The 17,112-nt window shown below is 40.3% G+C and overlaps 1 protein-coding gene across 11 annotated transcripts in view; it reads right to left on the bottom strand.

Annotated features, from left to right (window-relative positions):
- Positions 1-17,112, bottom strand: part of Bend7 (BEN domain containing 7) — an 85,321-nt gene that overhangs the window by 32,890 nt on the left and 35,319 nt on the right. For all 11 annotated transcript variants that reach the window (XR_004115124.1, XM_031358759.1, XM_031358752.1 and 8 more), the window contains exon 6: positions 8,244-8,469. Coding sequence is in view for 10 of the 11 variants with exons in the window: in XM_031358759.1 (XP_031214619.1) it covers positions 8,244-8,469 (226 nt within the window). In the remaining variant the exon portion in view is untranslated. The remainder of the gene's footprint in view (positions 1-8,243; positions 8,470-17,112) is intronic.

Raw genomic sequence — 17,112 nt, 5'->3', positions numbered from 1 at the left:
TCTTGAAGGGCTTCTAGCTGTTTACCTGTGTTCTCCTGTATTTCTTTGAGGGTGCTATTAATGTCTTTTTAAATGTCCTCTATCACCACTATGAGAGGTTATTTTATATCTGAATCTTGCTTTTCCAGTGTAATAGTGTGTCCAGGACTTGCTATGGTGGGAGTATTGGGTTCTGATGATGCCAAGGAACCTTGGTTTGTGTTGCTTATATTCTTATGCTTGCCCTGAATCATCTGGTTATCTCTAGTGTTACCTGCCCTTCCTGTGATCCTAGTTGTGTCAGAACTCCTCAGAGTCAAGCTGTTTCTGTGATCCTGTGACCCTGGGCTTGTTAGAGCACATGGGAGTGGAGCTTCCTTTGGGTGTTGTGCGACTGGCTGTGGAGCTTGCACCCAAGGTCTGCTCAGGGCACCATTCCAGACAGCCCGGAAAAAACCTGAGCCACTGGGTTGATGGAGTTCCTGTGTGCCTGATCCCGCTGGTCCCAGTTACTCCCAGTGTTGGGACAGATGTTGTGTCCTCCTCACCTCTGATCCTGGTTGTGTTAAAGCGCCTGGGAGTGGAGCTTCCTTTGGATGTTTTGGGACTGGAAGGAACCTGAGCCACTGGGCTGGTGGAGTTCCTGTGTGCCTGGTCCCGCTGGTCTCAGTTACTCTCAGTTTTGGGACAGATGTTGTGTCCTCCTCACCTCTGGTCCTGGGCATGTTCACTATTGGTTATTGTTAACACATCTGTATCCCTAGCAAATGGAATGTTCCTTATGGGCAGGGGCTAAGATTTTACTCCTATCTATGAAATCCAAATGCTTGTGTTTTAAAGGCATTCTCATGCATGTCAATGATGTCTAAGCTTATAGGCTTATAAGAAGCTGCTCTTATAACTTCTAGAGAGTGTGAGCATCGACAGAACCCACCATTCTGCATAGTGAAGAAGCTGGTAGAATACGTGTTTCCCACAGAATTGAGGGAACCCCAGTCAAGAGACTGCCATGGATGGAGACTGTGAGGTCAAGACAGGAGGAATACTGCTGGGATGTGCTTACTGATTCCTAAGTCTGGATCTGGAAATGCTTTTCTTTCTTCCTGGTCATATGAGTGAATTAGATGAAGATGTTGTTCAGTCTAGTCCTACAGAGTCACTTCAAGGATGCTGAAACCAGGGACCTTTTAGAATACAACACAGGATTTAAACAAAAACTCCCTTTAAGCCAGGTGGTGGCACATGCCTTTATTCCCAACATGAGGCAAACAGAGGCATCCAGGTCTCTGTAAACCGGAGGCCAGCCTGGTCTACACAGGTAGTTCCAGGCCAGTCAGGGCTATATAGTGAAACCCTTTATCAAACAAGATGAAACAACACAATAAAAAAGCAAATCTTTGAGTTGAAAGGAGGGAGAAGATGGACTCTGCTGAGATAATGCTGAGTTATCAATTCCTCCAGATGAGAAAGAAAACAGCCTTCAGAAACTGGGGCCTGCTGAACTGAGCCTCACAGGTAGATGGCTGTGTGCTGCTGAACTGAGCCTCACAGGTAGATGGCTGTGTGCTGCTGACATCTAAAGTGACTATCAGCATCCTGAGCATAGCTGCAGCTTCTCCAAGGGAGCTGAAAGCAACCAGAATCAGTATCGCCTGCTCAAAGATCAAGATTTGAGGACTGTCCAACACCTATGGAATTAATCTCTGAGGATGGAGCCCCAGAATCTAGATTCTGACTCAACCTCCAGATGATCCTGATGCAAAATCTGAGAACCACTCTGCAAGGAACCAAAAACTCAGGGGTGCCCACATAGCCTTGTTGAGATTCAGTATGATCCATTTGTCACTGAGATCCCAAAAAAAGGTAGGAAAACAAAACAAAAATGAGGTGAGGGCTGAGTGCTCACCTGGTGTGCATGAAGCCTGTGAAGCCCGAGGTTTAAACTCCAATATTCACTCACAAAAATAAATCAACCAAACCAAAAAACCTCAATGAACCTCAAAACACTTTGACAATCCAAATAAGAGCCAAGCTTTTTACATGTAATATTGTGGCTGTTATAAGGTTGTGTGTGACCTGTTTTAAGCAGATTTTATATATAAAAAATATGATCAGGTAAACTAGCAGCTGATCATTCATCTTTCAAAAGGATTCTTGAAGCAAAACATTTACTAACTGCCTCTAGTTGGCTAATGTCTAATCAAGAATTTAATTTACATAAAACTTGGGGGAGATAAGCTCTATGTAATATTTGCTTTCATGCTTTTGTTAAATTCAGTTCTATGAATGAGAAAAGTATTAGAAGTGTTTCTTTCTCTAGAGAAGGGAGCAGTCTTTGATTTTCTTCCCCAGCATCATAGAATTAGTTTTCAATATCTTCAGGAAAAGACTTATCCTTGAATCTAGGAAATAAATTGAAGCAGAGATATGTCTAACTAGAAATTCACTTTGAATATGCTTTACATCAATAATAACTGGTCTCAGACCATCAGCAGGGCCAACTTCCAAGAAGATTTTACAAAGAATCCAAAATGCTAAACTTTAAGAGAGAAATGTTTAATTTCAAACATTTCTATAAAAACTACATACTAGAAAATGACTTTGAAGTCAGAGAGGTCACTTTAATGCTGCTACTTTGGGGAAGTTTAACCTAAGTAAATTTACTCAAATGTCTTATAGCCTCTGTCCTTTGTACAAAGAAATAAAATCATCACCATTGAGATATGCAAATTGTAGCCAATGTATCATGGAGTTCTGGGAACACAGGAAAATTACCATAAAAAATAAGAATAAACCAGATACAAACTCCACTTCTATATAAATTCAAATCTTTGGGGTCAAATGATAATAGTATATAAACTTTTAAAATGGTATTTTTAGCTAGAGGATATTTATCCTATATTCCAAACAGCTACTTTCCTCCTTTCATTTTTTAAATCAATTCACCATAAAGTGAATTGTTTGCAGTAACTATAGGAAAATCGAGGTCCTATCAAACAACAGATATGGACCTCAAGTGTCTAGAGTCATGAAATAAAGTGTGAGCTTTTGATGATCCTTTCTATAAAGTATGTGACAGTGTAAATTAAAGATATTGGGCATTCAACTTTGAACTGTTTGGAATGCTGCTAATTACAAGCTGTCCCTCTCATAGCTCTCTAGACAGTGCTGATCTCTTATAAGAGTGGCCAACTGTGCTGAAGGAGGTAGAGTGAGAGCCAACAACCAACCATCTCCTCCATTTGACAGACATCCGTGATACCGGCTGAATGTCAGTATCCGTGATACCGGCTGAATGCAAGGAAATCCAAAACTCCAGCCAGTTACATAGCAAAAACGTTCTTACTTAATTACTGTAAAGCCAAATTAAAAATCATAACTATGGTTCTGCTTTGTTGCGACTATTTTTGAAGGGCTTCCAGGCAGTCAACATCACATAGGTAACTCTTAAGTCTAATCGCATGGTCCAGTGAGCATATCACAGGGAAGCAATGGTGAGCCAATGGCAGCCTTCGCAGGGACAGCCTGCTGGGAGGTAAGGAAATGCAGTACTCACCTCTGCCTTAGCTTTTGCCTACAGAGTCAGTTCCGAGTCCCAGCTAAGCTTTGCCCAGCACTGTTTCCAAATTTCTAGTTAAAGACATAAGTTGTTTACTGCTGCTCAAAATATTAAGGTGAGGGTTTTTATATCTTCCTCTGTTTTGTTCTTACTAATCTGGGGATTAAATGCAGGGCTTCACATATGCTAATCAAGTGCTCTAACACAGGGCCACATTCCCAAGCATCAGGTGAGTTTTCCAATTAAGGGTCCTTTCATTAGTTCATACTTACCCATTAATCTCTTAATGGATCATCATTAACTATAACTCACTACAAATGCATAAAATTATGTGAAAACTGCCATCTCTGCAAAAAGGCTTATGTTTTGCTTTTGAGATATTGTCATGGGAAGAATTATCACACAAAAAGCTGTGTTAATCAGCCCCTGATAAACTTTTTTCCCTGGTGCAGTTTTAAAAAGTGATTGACAGTCAAAGCTAGCTTCTCCAAGACAATAAACATCACCTTGCATAACCTGTCTCTGAGTCAAAGCTGCATAATGCCAACAGTGAAACCAGATAGAGACACAGTAAAAAACAAAACTATAAACCAATCTCAATTTTGAATATAGAAGAAAAAAAAAATCTCAATAAGATCCTTGCGAACCGGAGCTGGGGACAGAGCTCAGCAATTAAGACCGCTAGCTGCTCGCTCTTACTGAGCATTAAGACCACTAGCTGCTCGCTCTTACTGAGCACTCAGAAACTCCAGTTCTGGAGGCACCGCTCGCTCTTACTGAACACTTGGAAACTCCAGTTCTGGAGACACTGCTCGCTCTTACTGAGCACTCAGAAACCCCAGTTCTGGAGGCACCGCTCGCTCTTACTGAACACTCGGAAACTCCAGTTCTGGAGACCTGGTGCCTCTCCTACCTCTCACAAGCACTGCACGCATGTGGTACATATACATATATGCTGGCAAAACACTCATAGACATAAAATAAATAAATCTAACTTTTAAAAACACTTGCAAGCTGAATCTAAGAACACATAAAAATGATCAGCCACCACAATTAAGTTGGCTTCATTCCAGAGATGCAAGGATGACTCAACACATACATAAATCAATGTATGAAATCCACATGGCATCTCTCTTTTCACTTACAGGCATTTTATAGACTGTATCATTTTGCAACTGGTGCTTTCATTAATCTAATCCCTTTTGCTCCTTCACTGCTATTTTTTACATGTGAGAGTTTATAAAGTTAACCATTTTTCTATTCCTAGGACTTTTCAAAATAATATGCAGTGAGTTCACTGCCTCATGAGACACAATTGTCCTCAAATACGTGGTCAGGCAACAACAGTCCAGACAGCCTTGGGGTTGGGGTGTAGGAAGAGGTCATTTCACTACTTTTCCAGATAACTCAGATGCAAAAGACCTGAGTTAGGAGAATATGTTTCTCTCTTATCTCTACTGATAGTAAGAAAAATTAGAAATGCTTATTCTATAAGACCTTCAATAATACCTACTTCCAAAACTCATTTGTAAAACATATGCTAAAACCATTGAGAGAAAACTATGGCAAACAAAGATGTATTGGGAAGTGTGGTCTTAAGAGATTTATACTAAATTTTGGTTTCCACTTTTTTACTTTCACTGGCAATTTATTGAATACATGTATTAGACATTTACAAGTGTATTTTGACATCTGTCATTCCAAACTGGTTATAAGAAGTATGAAACTATTTGGCACTAAACACATTATGTTGGTGAAGTAGACCTATGTCAGGATGAAAACCAAAAGCTCTGCTACTCGTTCACTCAACACGAATTTACAGAAGCGGTTTGTAGAGGAAGGGATGTTTCCCTGTATCCCATGAGAGTTCAGTGACTGAGTAGGAAATGAGCTAACGGCAGGCAGGGGAGGGCAGGTATCCACAGAAAGAAGAATGAATACCCCAGACAGTGCGATCTAGAAACTTCTAGCTCTTCCTCTAAGGGGAGAGAAAGGGATTTGGGAGCGAGCTCAGTGAGCTCAAAGAAAGGTGCTAGCTTATAACAGTCTGCGTGCAACGTCACTCTCTAGTCCTCTCTTATGATCTGACATAAGATGATGAGAGTTACACGGACCTGATGACAATGGACTCTCAGGGGCCTTGGGGAAGCTCTGACAAAGCTTCTGCCAGCACCTGTAGCTTCCCATCACCCTCAGAAGTCATCGCTAGAGCAACACATTTGGCAGTGGCGTCTCCTGACTTCCTACAAGTGGTGCAGGTAGTAAGAACATTTCAGACAAAGTGTGCCTTCAAGGAGCTTATAAGAAATCCTGTAAAGTAAATAAATAAAATGTCTTACAGAGCTGTGCTGTTTTCATAGCTGAATTATGATGGCAGGAGGGCCCAGGTTACTCTCTGAAGTGGGAATCCTTTCAGTTTTATGAATTGGACTTTTATCAGAATGACTTATTTTTGTAATTAGAGAAAGAAACCAGAATATGTCTATAATTAAATATGTGTTTTTTGTCACAGCAATAGAATAAAACTAGAACAGAGTTTTAAATAAGGTTGTGGGTAGACTGGAAATGTTGAGTTCTTTCATTAGATTAACTTGCTTTAGTTTGTATTAGGAATAGGTACCTTGTTGCCACATTTATTAAAAGCTTGGAAAAATTAAGGTATATCTTCCTCTAACATGTGCATATTTTTAAACTCCTGTCTGATGTCTAGTCTCTTATACTTGTAACAGATTTTGAACCCTTGCCTGATGTACTAGTCTACTTGTAATGATGTATTTTATTACCATCTATTATAGATGCTCTTCTAATGTCACGCAGGTGAACTGTGGTCATTTATAGTTTCCCAATTTCAAAGTGCCTTTATGACGTTAATAGACTGTTCTGGAAAAGAAAGAAAATCAAACCAATGCCTGTGTGTGTTGCGGAACTGCAGCAGCAGCCTTGACCCCCTTGTCTGAGAAGGCCCAGCCTGTGGACATGGAAACAGCTCCTTCTTCTCTTCAGAGAGTCCTAGTTACATTATTGACTCGTTTTCAAATTCTATAATCTTGTTTTTAGTGTCACTGCAGGCTGAATCATCCTTTTCATAAACGGCAAAGGCTGTGGTATCTCTGCAGTGCTTCTTATTTAATAGAACTCAACTGTCACTCTAAGTGAAAAAAATTCTGACTGACTATGAGAAATGTCCTGTTAATGAAGGTGATGTCCTTCTGGCCACGAGCAAAGGGTGTCTGGTACTTGCTAACTCCATTTAAAAATTGAATTATTTTGTAAAGTTAATTGTGAATTTCCAAGTATCCTTTAAGCATTATCGAATTCATTTACTCATTCTGCAAGATCCAGGCCAGCAGGAGGTCTCAGGGAAGGCTCCGAGTCAGCTTCACTGACAGTCATGACAAGCTGGAGAGCAAGCCAGGGAAGCGTGCCACATGCGAGGTTAAGCTCCAGCTCACTTTCAGGGCAGTTGTGTTTAAAGAGACTTAGAGCACACTCTGTGTTGCAGCATTTTCTCTGTCCAATCACATTAGGGCAGTGACAGGCCTGTGATTGGACAGGAATAGAGAGGTGGAGCTAGAAGTTTAGGAGTGAGAGAGGTCAGATAGCAGGAGGGAAGAAGCAAGGAGAAAATCATCATGGAGACTGATGACGATCCAGACCCCACGTGGTTTTAATCAGCCACACAGGTGGCTCAGGATTTTACAAGGTTAGAATAATTGAGTTAAAATACTGTCTTTATCATTTGGCTCTGAAATTATTATATTGGCATCTTGTAAATTGTGATGTTATTGATATATAAACCTGATTGGATAATTAAGCCTTAAGAGTCATGTTTCTACTAGGTAACTAGGTACTAGATGACTGACTGTGGGGAGTGCTGGGAGAAAGTAGCAGGAGCCCGCCAGGACATAGTGATGATGTCAGCCGGTACTGGTGGGCCAGGAGAGAATGCAGGTGATTTCTTTTTTAATCTTTCCTGCAACATTCTTTTTGATAATAACACTTGAATATTTCTCTTCCTAAAGACACTACAGTCCTGAACACAGATATTGAACAGGGAAGAAGAGCTAGCTGTAAGATATGGAAGCAGCTAGGGATGAAGACACATATCCACGCACCTGCCAAACCATGGTGGAATGGACATGTGTTCAAAGGAGGTGAAGGGGCAGAACCAACACTATCCCTCCAAGTGACAAGTAGAACTGCATGTCACTCTACAAAAGGGACTGCGTTGGCTGGGAATACATGGGGCAAGACAGTAAGTGGCTTCACTTATATTTAAAATATCTTCATGTGTTCTGATGGCACAGTTTCTAAACTTCCTAAGAGATGTATAAAACTTATACCACAGTTTTATTCTTATTTACACTTAAAATTTTAAGCTTAAAATTTGCCCAAATCATATTTTGGCAAAGTTCTTGGAATATATATGTATGTATATGTACATATATATTCTTATTTCCATTTGCCAAGTATTTTTGGTTCTGCAGTAGATAAAACGGGTTCTAAAGCTATGAGTTCAGCAATTACTATCACAGTGAGTAGTATCGTAGAGTATCTGGGATGAGGACTTACAGAGTCACACCCATGGGGAGGTTGCGAACAGCAAGTTAAATTAGCATCTAGTTAGCCTAGCATTGTTTTACCTGTACCTAGACGGATTAGAGGCAAAACTCAGAACCCCTAAGATGAAATGACGCAGACCAACCTTTTATTGCACCCACGATGTTTTGGTCTAGTCCTTTCCGGTTGTCGTTGAGCCCTCTTTTCCTCTTCCCGTTGGGTAAGGAGTTAGCCAGAGTCTTGTCGTCAAAAAACGCACACACCAGTTTTCTAAACAGAAGGCTTCCTGAGCGAGTGTAGTTTGACAGTATAGAGTCCAGCTGAGATTTGGGCATAAACACATCAAAGCCTTCAGCAAGTTGCACTTCTGGCTACCAAAAAAATAAAAAGAGAAATATTTTATTAAAAACAAGATGTGAAGCATTTTACTTTGGGTATAAGAGAAAAAAATCAGTGGCTAAATGATATAGTCTTAGCATCTCAGCTCTGTGTGCCTGATTTTGCAATTTATAAAATTAATGACCACTTATAAATATAAAAGGGAATATGATAATTCCAACAATAAGTTTTATATGTTTCTAAACATGCAAATAGTTCAGAGAAGGCTGGATAATTATACAGTAATACAATCCTATAGGTAAAAAGACATGAATCATCTAAGTGCAACACCCTTATTTTGTAAATTGTGAAACTAAAGCCTAAAATCCTTGAACCAGAAAATGACTTCAAAATAATTCAAATGTCAAATAATTTCTTTCATCGAAGGTGACAAATGCAGGACTACCCCCACATGTCCACGCTCCTCTATCAGCTATGAAATGGGTTACCCCAATGAAAACCTACAAATGGAGATAATGCAAATGAATAGAAATGGCAGGGGGTGGACTCGGCCACAGGGAAAGGGGAGTCCTCCTTACTCAAGCTGTTCATGCTGTCTGTCCATCACAGAGCATCCCCAGATGTCCCATGTGCAGCTCTAAAAAGCAGCCCCTTAGATGTGAGGAATTGGGGTCAGAGTCTCTCCTGGTAAACAGAACTCGCTCTTTTTGTTTGTCCTACTGTGTGCCCAGCACAGTATACAGTGTAGCACATTCAGAACATAGCCTACTTCATACAGACAGCTAAGGAAGGGGTCTGGCCCTTGCCCCTTGACAATGGAATTTTGGACTGGATTGTCTAGAAAGTCACCTCATTCTTCTGCTCCACTTTGCATTTAATGTCTGGCTTCTGAACGCCTGCTGAATATCACTGAAAACACAGTGCTGTCAGACTTTCCCTGACTTTTGCATCTGCTGCTTATCTGCTGCTTGCTAGCCAAAGGTCTAGGAGTGTGACAGGAGTCAGAGGCTGGGTTTCTGCAAATGGACGGGTACACAGCAAGCACGCAGGGAATAATTGTTAAGGACTCAATGTGGAATTGTTAGAATGGAGAGAAGTTCGCCATCATAATCTGACATAAGGTTTTATATTTTGTACATCCTGTGAATTTTGATTCTAAATGAACTGATCTCAGATTTTTTCATAGGAGTTCCTATATATTGTAGAATCCATTAAAACCCTCCGCCAAGTATATCCTATAGCTACTTGACCACCTAGGGTGGTAAAGGAGTTCTTAAGTCACAAGAGAAGACAGGGAAAGAACTGCAATTTATTTATTTCAGTAACTCTGGGTGCTTAAAATTCAAACATCTGACTTTTGAGACTCGAAAGATGTTCCCTGGAGGACTTCCCTGAAGCCCCTAGCTTCAGAAACACCAACCTGAACAGAACACAAGGCCAAACGAGCTACTCCCTTCTTAATGTCTTCAGAGGGCTTTCTATGAAATTTTTTCACAGCACTTTCTGCACTGCATTTATCTACCTGGGATGCATAGCTTTTATATCTAGCGTGCCAAGAATCTAGTCAGCATCCAGCAGATATGTACTAGAATAAACAAAATGCTACATAGGAATTCAGCGACCAAGTCCGAGTTTCCCTCTTACAGAGGAAGTGGTCTGTGAGTCTCATGCTGTGGCCAGGCACACACAGGTGTCTTAGAATGGTGGTTTGCTGGCTCCAAGAGGAAGTGAGCACCTGATTCAGTGCTCACTCACCAAGCGCCTTATGTGGAGAGGGATTCAAGGCTGACTCTGCAGCTACCATGGACATAAACACTACCACCACACACACCACATGGAAAGAGGACCACTATCCGAGAGCAAGGGCTGTCTGTTAGTACTAATGTCAGGCAGGACTGGCTGCCAGGGATGTGGAGGAAAGGGAACAAGGAAAGGCAGCTTGGGAAAAGGAAGGGAAAAGGCTGGGATGGCACTTTAACAGGGCCCTGAAGAGAAGAGTTAGGAGACCCCCACAGTATGGTTATTACTTGTGGCACCTGCTATGATGCCTAAAAGTAAACACCTGGAGGTTTCTGTGGCACCAAGACCTCTTATGGTACTGTAAGCATATGGCGTGTGACTGCAGAGGGGCCATCGGTGGCCGAAGTTGTTGCTTTAGTTCTACCTGCTAGTGCCCAGCCATTGCTGTTACTTTAAGCTGAACTCATCCACTTGCAGTTTGCAGAGGAGTACACAGACTGACTAGCTGGAACAGACAGCAACATAATTGCAAAGGTGGCTGAGTCACAGTCCCTCCCCCTCCGTTCTTCTTCCGTGACGCCTGTTCAGACTTCTTAGCAGGTAACAACAGGGCACCAAAGGGTAAAGGTGCCACAAAGTACCAATTTCTTTTAAGATAAAGGAAAGGGTGGGGGGAGGGCTAGCTTTATGCTCTAAAACATGAAAAAAACATGATACTAATTATCTTATTTCCACTATGAAATCTTGCCATCTATTCTACTTTAAAAGCATAATCACAGTACATTATTGCAGTATAATGAACCACAACTCTGCATGTATATTTAAAATCAGGTTAAAACACTTTGTCTAGTTGTAGAATCATTATCTCTTTTTTTGTTTTGTTTTGTTTATTGGCTGAGGTTTAAATGAGATCTTCTTACTGATAACAGTTATAAAAACAAACATTTTTCTAATAAGCAACATAAAAGATACTCTAGGCTTTTCTTGACAGATTCGTTATTTGATGCTCAAGCCAAGAAGGATAATAAACTAATTTGCAGCATCTACTGTTGCTCAAAAATGTTTAAATGATGACATCCAAATTATGGGCACAACTTTCAGTGTTTACAGTCATTATTTTTAGGGTTCCCTATGAATTCCCACTGTGCAGTATCTGCTCACGTTAGGTACTGTGGTCACTGAGTATAACATATCAGCCCTGGGAATGCCTTAAGCAGTGTGATTTCATCTTATACTGGTGATGTTCTGGGAGCAAAAACTGCTGAGTCCTAATGGCTCTGAAAATGTCCCTGGACCAAGGACAGCTACACTGACTATGCTGTTTCTGTGCATTCCCAGTGCCCTGTTCCTTTCGCTTAGAAGTAGTGTAGGTAATAGATTTTACAACAAGACAAATGAAAAGACACCTCCCTGTCCCCTGCCACCCACAAGTTCCTATGAACATATCATAAAACACTTAAAGAGATCACATGAGTCACTCAGGGAACATATCTGACAGAGGCTATTTTATATATGATACTAATAGTACAAAATTACAGTAAGACATTTAACAAGCTATATATACAGTCATTGGTTAAGAGGAAAGAAGTGCATAAATGCTTTTTATTGGGCATTAGCCCCAGATTTTCAACTGCTATAATTAATAAATGATACACAATGATTTTCCCAGCTCTATGCTGTGCAAGGCTCGCATTCACAGACACATGCACAAGGCTGTCTGCCCAAGGTGATGTGAGCTGAGGACCAGGGAGTTGGGCCAGCTGGTCAAGTCTCGGAATGGCTCAGGATGGAACCTTAAAGAAAAGTATAGACAAACAAGTTGTTTCTGCTGAGGAAAATGGATTTTCTGTCCCCATAAAATGTAACATAGGACTGATAATGATATTTAAGATACTCTTAGACTGCCTGTTTTCAATACTATAATATATATTGAGCTTCTGTCCTATTTATTTAGCAGTGTATTTGATCTATTTCTAGAAAAACAAGTTTCAGCTTATAAAAGAAAAATTATTAATTATTATTATTACTATTATTACTATAATGATGATGATGATGATGATGATGATGAGGAGGAGGAGGAGGAGGAGGGGAATTTTGAGACAAGGTTTTTTTGTATAGCCTTGGCTGTTCTGGATCTTTAGAGCAGGCTGACTTCAAACTGGCCTCGAAGAGAGATCTGCCTGCCTCTGCCTCCCAAGTGCTGGGACTAAAGGTGTGTGCTACCACTGCCCAAAAGAAAAAAGTTTTAAAAATGCAAAACCCGTAACAGATTTCATTTTGCTCATAAATGTTATCTTTTTTATGAGAAAAATTAACATTGTATTCTACAAACCAAATCTGCACCCAGTAGATTTACTCTTACCACTTTTTAAATGGTACCTCAAGGCACTTGGCCAATGACCAGCTGAGACTGGGGTATGGTGTACTCTGGCTGACTCTGGCTGGCTCAGCCTCTGTCTGTTAGTCAGTCAGCTCAACACAGGTGTGGCCTAAGGATGTAGATGAACTGAGAATCCCCAGTGCTAACAGAACACATGCCGCTGGCTGCATCTCGTCAAGACTGATATTAATTCGAGGCCAGCCTGGTCTACGAGTGAGTACCAGGACAGCCAGGGCTACACAGAGAAACCCTGTCTCAAAAAAAAAAAAAAAAAAAAAAAAAAAAAAAAAAAAAAAAAAAAAAAAAAAAAAAAAAAAAAAAGACTGATATTAAAAGTGCTTAACAAAATTTCTATGAAAAAGCAAGTGTAATGATCACAGCATATATTTAATATTGACTAGGATAAAAATCATTAAAGTTCTAATTCTTTTATGTTTGATAAAATTTGGTAGAATTAAGATTTTTAGAAAGATAGTACAATTTTGTCTCTTCAAAGTTTCCTCATGCATTTGCATAGTGAGAGATTCTAGCCATGCATTTGCATAGTGAGAGAGTCTAGCCTTTCGGAACTGTAGTTAGCCTTTTCCTCCTCAGGCAATAAATCACGTTCTGAACATTAAGGCTTGATTTATGTTAAAGACGATTGAGCTAAATGGACAATATGTAAGATTTTAACACCACAGTCTAGCTTCTTCTCTCCTAACTCCACTGAAATTGCTCCTCTGAGAAGATGCCCATGGCAAGACTCTTGTCTCTGACCTTCCAGGTAGAGAAGTTCTATTTTTCCCAGTTTTCTGGAGACACTATGACTGTCTGCTCTGGGGCTTGCAAGTACTGTTTGCAAACTCTCCCATATAGTCCTTAAAGAGCAAAGCAAATTACGTTCTCTTTAGAGCACCCTGGAATATAGTGATATAATTGATATTTGTTGCTTATTAGATTCTAGGCTCTAAGGAAACACAGAATATATCAGTTTTCTCATTCCATGAAGTGGCTACCATCATTATTCCAAGGACCAGGAAGGTTGAGTAACTTGTTAAAAGATCATCCAACTAAAATAACCAGGCAAGGATTTGAACCCAAGCAGCCTAGCACAGAAACAGAGGCTCTTATGCACATTTGCCTTAATGTCAATGAGTAAATGGAAAATGGTTTCCATGGTTTACCTTAATTGATCCTAGCAGAACATTTTATCTGTTGAGATAAGATGTTATCAGGAAAGTACTCTGAATTAAGTAGCTATTTTTGTTGGAGGCACCAATGCATTTAAAATTATTTAGGAAGCATACAAAATCAGGATTAACAAAATTATCTTAAACTGATGAATATTCATTGTTTGTCTTCTGTTAACTTAGAATTTTTGCCACCTGGAATTACTGGAGAGTATTTATAATAACTCCATCAAATAAAGGCATTTTCTATGATTAAAAATTATGAAATAGGTTTTTAAAGCTTATCTGAGTGGTTTGATAAGGCAAAGCAAAGCAAACAAAACAGAAGTCAACCATTGACAAACATAAAACTAATGTAGTTCAGGTGTGATACTTGCTCTAAGAAACAGTGATCACATAAAACTAATGTAGTTCAGGTGTATACCTGCTCTAAGAAACAGTGATCACAGACCCAGCAGCGAAACAGCCACGAATGTAAGAAGTGAGCAGCTGTTTTGTCTGTTTGTCTGAGCATTGTGTTGTGAATTCATGAAAAAAGAATTCAATCACATATTTGCATTTCAGAATTGGCTTTGGGTTTCTGCTTTTGCTTCTGTGTAATTTAGGTCTGAATTCTATTTAAGTGTTAACTTTAAGAGGGTTAAACAGTCATGTTCCAAATGTGAACCCCCACACTCCTTAGCTATCTCCTCCTCAAAAGTACTATTTGTTCACGTGCATCTGATCATTCATACAGACAGCTACATTTACTTAACCATATTTACAATGGTTCCTCTGAAGGTACTTAGGTAGGAACGGTAAGGTTAAAAAAAAAAGAACCAATATTTATTGAGTGCTTAAAATGTGCCAGGCACTGTTCTAAGTGCTTTCCATAGAAGGCTTCATTAATTCTTCCAGGAGGCCAACTCTGTGAGGAAAGCATTATTATTCCCATTTCTAGGGAGGAAGCTGAGTGAGGAACAGGGTTCACTTGTTCAGGATCACAGCTGAGATCCTAAGCCAGCAGCCTGCTCTTTTAACCACTTGCTGTTCCCCTAAGAAAGTGCTGAGTAAACAGAATTAAAGAGTCACCATCTAACCATCTGGTTCCCTTTCAAGTAATGATCAGTCATAAAGAGTTACTGAGTGCTTATCATGACCATGAAATGTGCTTGAGGGCTGGAGCAATGGCTCTGTGGTAAAGGATGCTTTTCTAGAAGACTGGGATTCGACTCATAGCACCCACAGGTGGTTCTCAACTGTCTGTAAGTCCAAGGAGTTCAACACTTTCTTCTGGCCGCCATGGGTGCCAGATATACACATGTGCACACACATGCACGAGGACAAAATATCTATACATATAAAACAATAAAAATTAAAAAAACAAAGTATATGTATTTGAATGGGCACCCAGGGGCTTTCCCACAGTGAACAAGGGCAGATGACAGGCTCAGAGTGGAGAATTAGTTTGACCTCATCTGACCCTGCCAGCTTGTGCAGACTCTCTTTAAGAGGACAACAGTAAGAATTAAATGAGTTGAGTTGTTTCACCCAGGATGTCCCATGAGTATTATGACGTCTATAATATAGAACCCTGCTCTTGAGCAGCTGGGGTAGAAGGATACAAAATCATGGGAAGTAATTCAGTAAAAAAAAAAAACAAAAAACAAAAACTACAGAAGTTTCCGTAAAGGAGAATTGCTCAGATTAGATTCGAGCCCTGACAGTGTACAGGCAGAGAGGAGGGACAGAACTAGCAAACACACTGAGGAATGGGTTACTGCCAAAGCCAAATCTAGACCCAATATTTGATTTTGTACAAGGTGCTTCATGTAGCAGCAGATATTTTATCATTTATAGATTAAGTAAATTACACTTACTAAGAACCTTTTATATGTAAAGCACTGCGGTAGGGTTTTCTCATATATGATGTGTCATTTCATGTGTTGATATTTCAGTGAGTCTGGTTAGAGCTTTGTGCATTCCTGTGTTGAAGGGGGGATAGTTGTCACTCAGATGTGCTACCTATAGTGGTCTCCAGAACCACATGTTACACTTGGTTGTTTGTTATGAATACACACAATTGCATTTGTGTGGCATGACAAGTTAATGTAAAAGAGTAACTTAATACACTGTGGATCTTTAAAGTTAACCCACAGGTTTGTTGTTTGTTTTTAATTCAGAAAAACAATTAGCAGAGGTATGGTGCTTGACACTACTCTTTCTCCTTTGCCTTCAGGGTCTAAAGAATGGTTGAGGGGGCTGGAGAGATGGCTCAGTGGTTAAGAGCACTGACTGCTCTTCCAGAGATCCTGAGTTCAATTCCCAGCAACCACATGGTGGCTCACAACCATCTGTAATGGGATCTGGTGTCCTCTTCTGATGTGTCTAAAAAAGAAAGATTATATTCAACATACATAAAATGAATAAATCTTAAAAAAAAAAAAGAATGGATGAGGATATTGAACTCACTTTTCCTTCCTATCTAGAAAAGGAAGTCCTACCTTGAGTAAAGCTGCTGGTAAGAGCTACCCACCTCCTTCCCAAAACCAAACCCAGGCATTCTCTTTGCCTTCAGCAAACAGTCTGTCCTCAAGGGCCTCCCCTTCACTTTAAGGCTTACCATTCTTGCCTGGTTAATCATAAGGATCTTTTTTCTTTTTGCCTAAACTCTAGTATATTGGTTCTCAACCTTCCTACGGCTGTGACCCTCCTGATTGCTGTGGTGACCCCCAACCATAAAATTATTTTTGTTGCTACTTCATAACTATAATTTTTCTACTGTTATGAATCTCTGATATGCAGGATCTCTGATATGCAGGTCCTGTGAAAGGCACAGCTGACTCTCAAAGGGGTTGAGACCCACAGGCTGAGAACTGCTCATCGAGTGTCTCCCTTCTTCATCTGTCAGTCATTCATAATGGCCTCACTCCAGGCACCACCCTCACACAAGCAGCTTGTTCTACGTGAAACCTTCACCAGTGGTTCCTCTGTGCCCCCAGATGAAGGTGGATGGTACCTCATGTGCAGCATCAAGGTTTTCTCTTCTGGAAGCATCCTGCTTTTCCCCAAAGCCACTCAGCTATTTGTGAAACAACAAACTGCCCAGTCCTATGACTGAAGGCCTCTAACACTGAAGACTTTTCAGAGGCCATTTCCTTTTTTTTATTTTTTAATTTTTATTTTTTTTATTAGACATTTTCTTTATTTACATGTAAATTTCTCCTTTCTCAGTTTCCCCTCCAAAAAACAAACGAACAAACAAACAAAAACAACAAGAACAAACCCCTGTTGTCTCCCCCTCCCCATGCCTGCCCCCACACCCTCTCCCACTTCTTGGCCCTGGCATTCCCCTACACTGGGGCACAGAACCTTCACAGGGCCGAGGTCCTCTCAGAGGCCAT

This window comes from Mastomys coucha, unplaced genomic scaffold (genome assembly GCF_008632895.1).
Source record: "Mastomys coucha isolate ucsf_1 unplaced genomic scaffold, UCSF_Mcou_1 pScaffold7, whole genome shotgun sequence".
Classification (NCBI taxonomy): Eukaryota; Metazoa; Chordata; class Mammalia; order Rodentia; family Muridae; genus Mastomys; species Mastomys coucha.
This window is presented reverse-complemented; position numbering and strand designations above follow the sequence as displayed.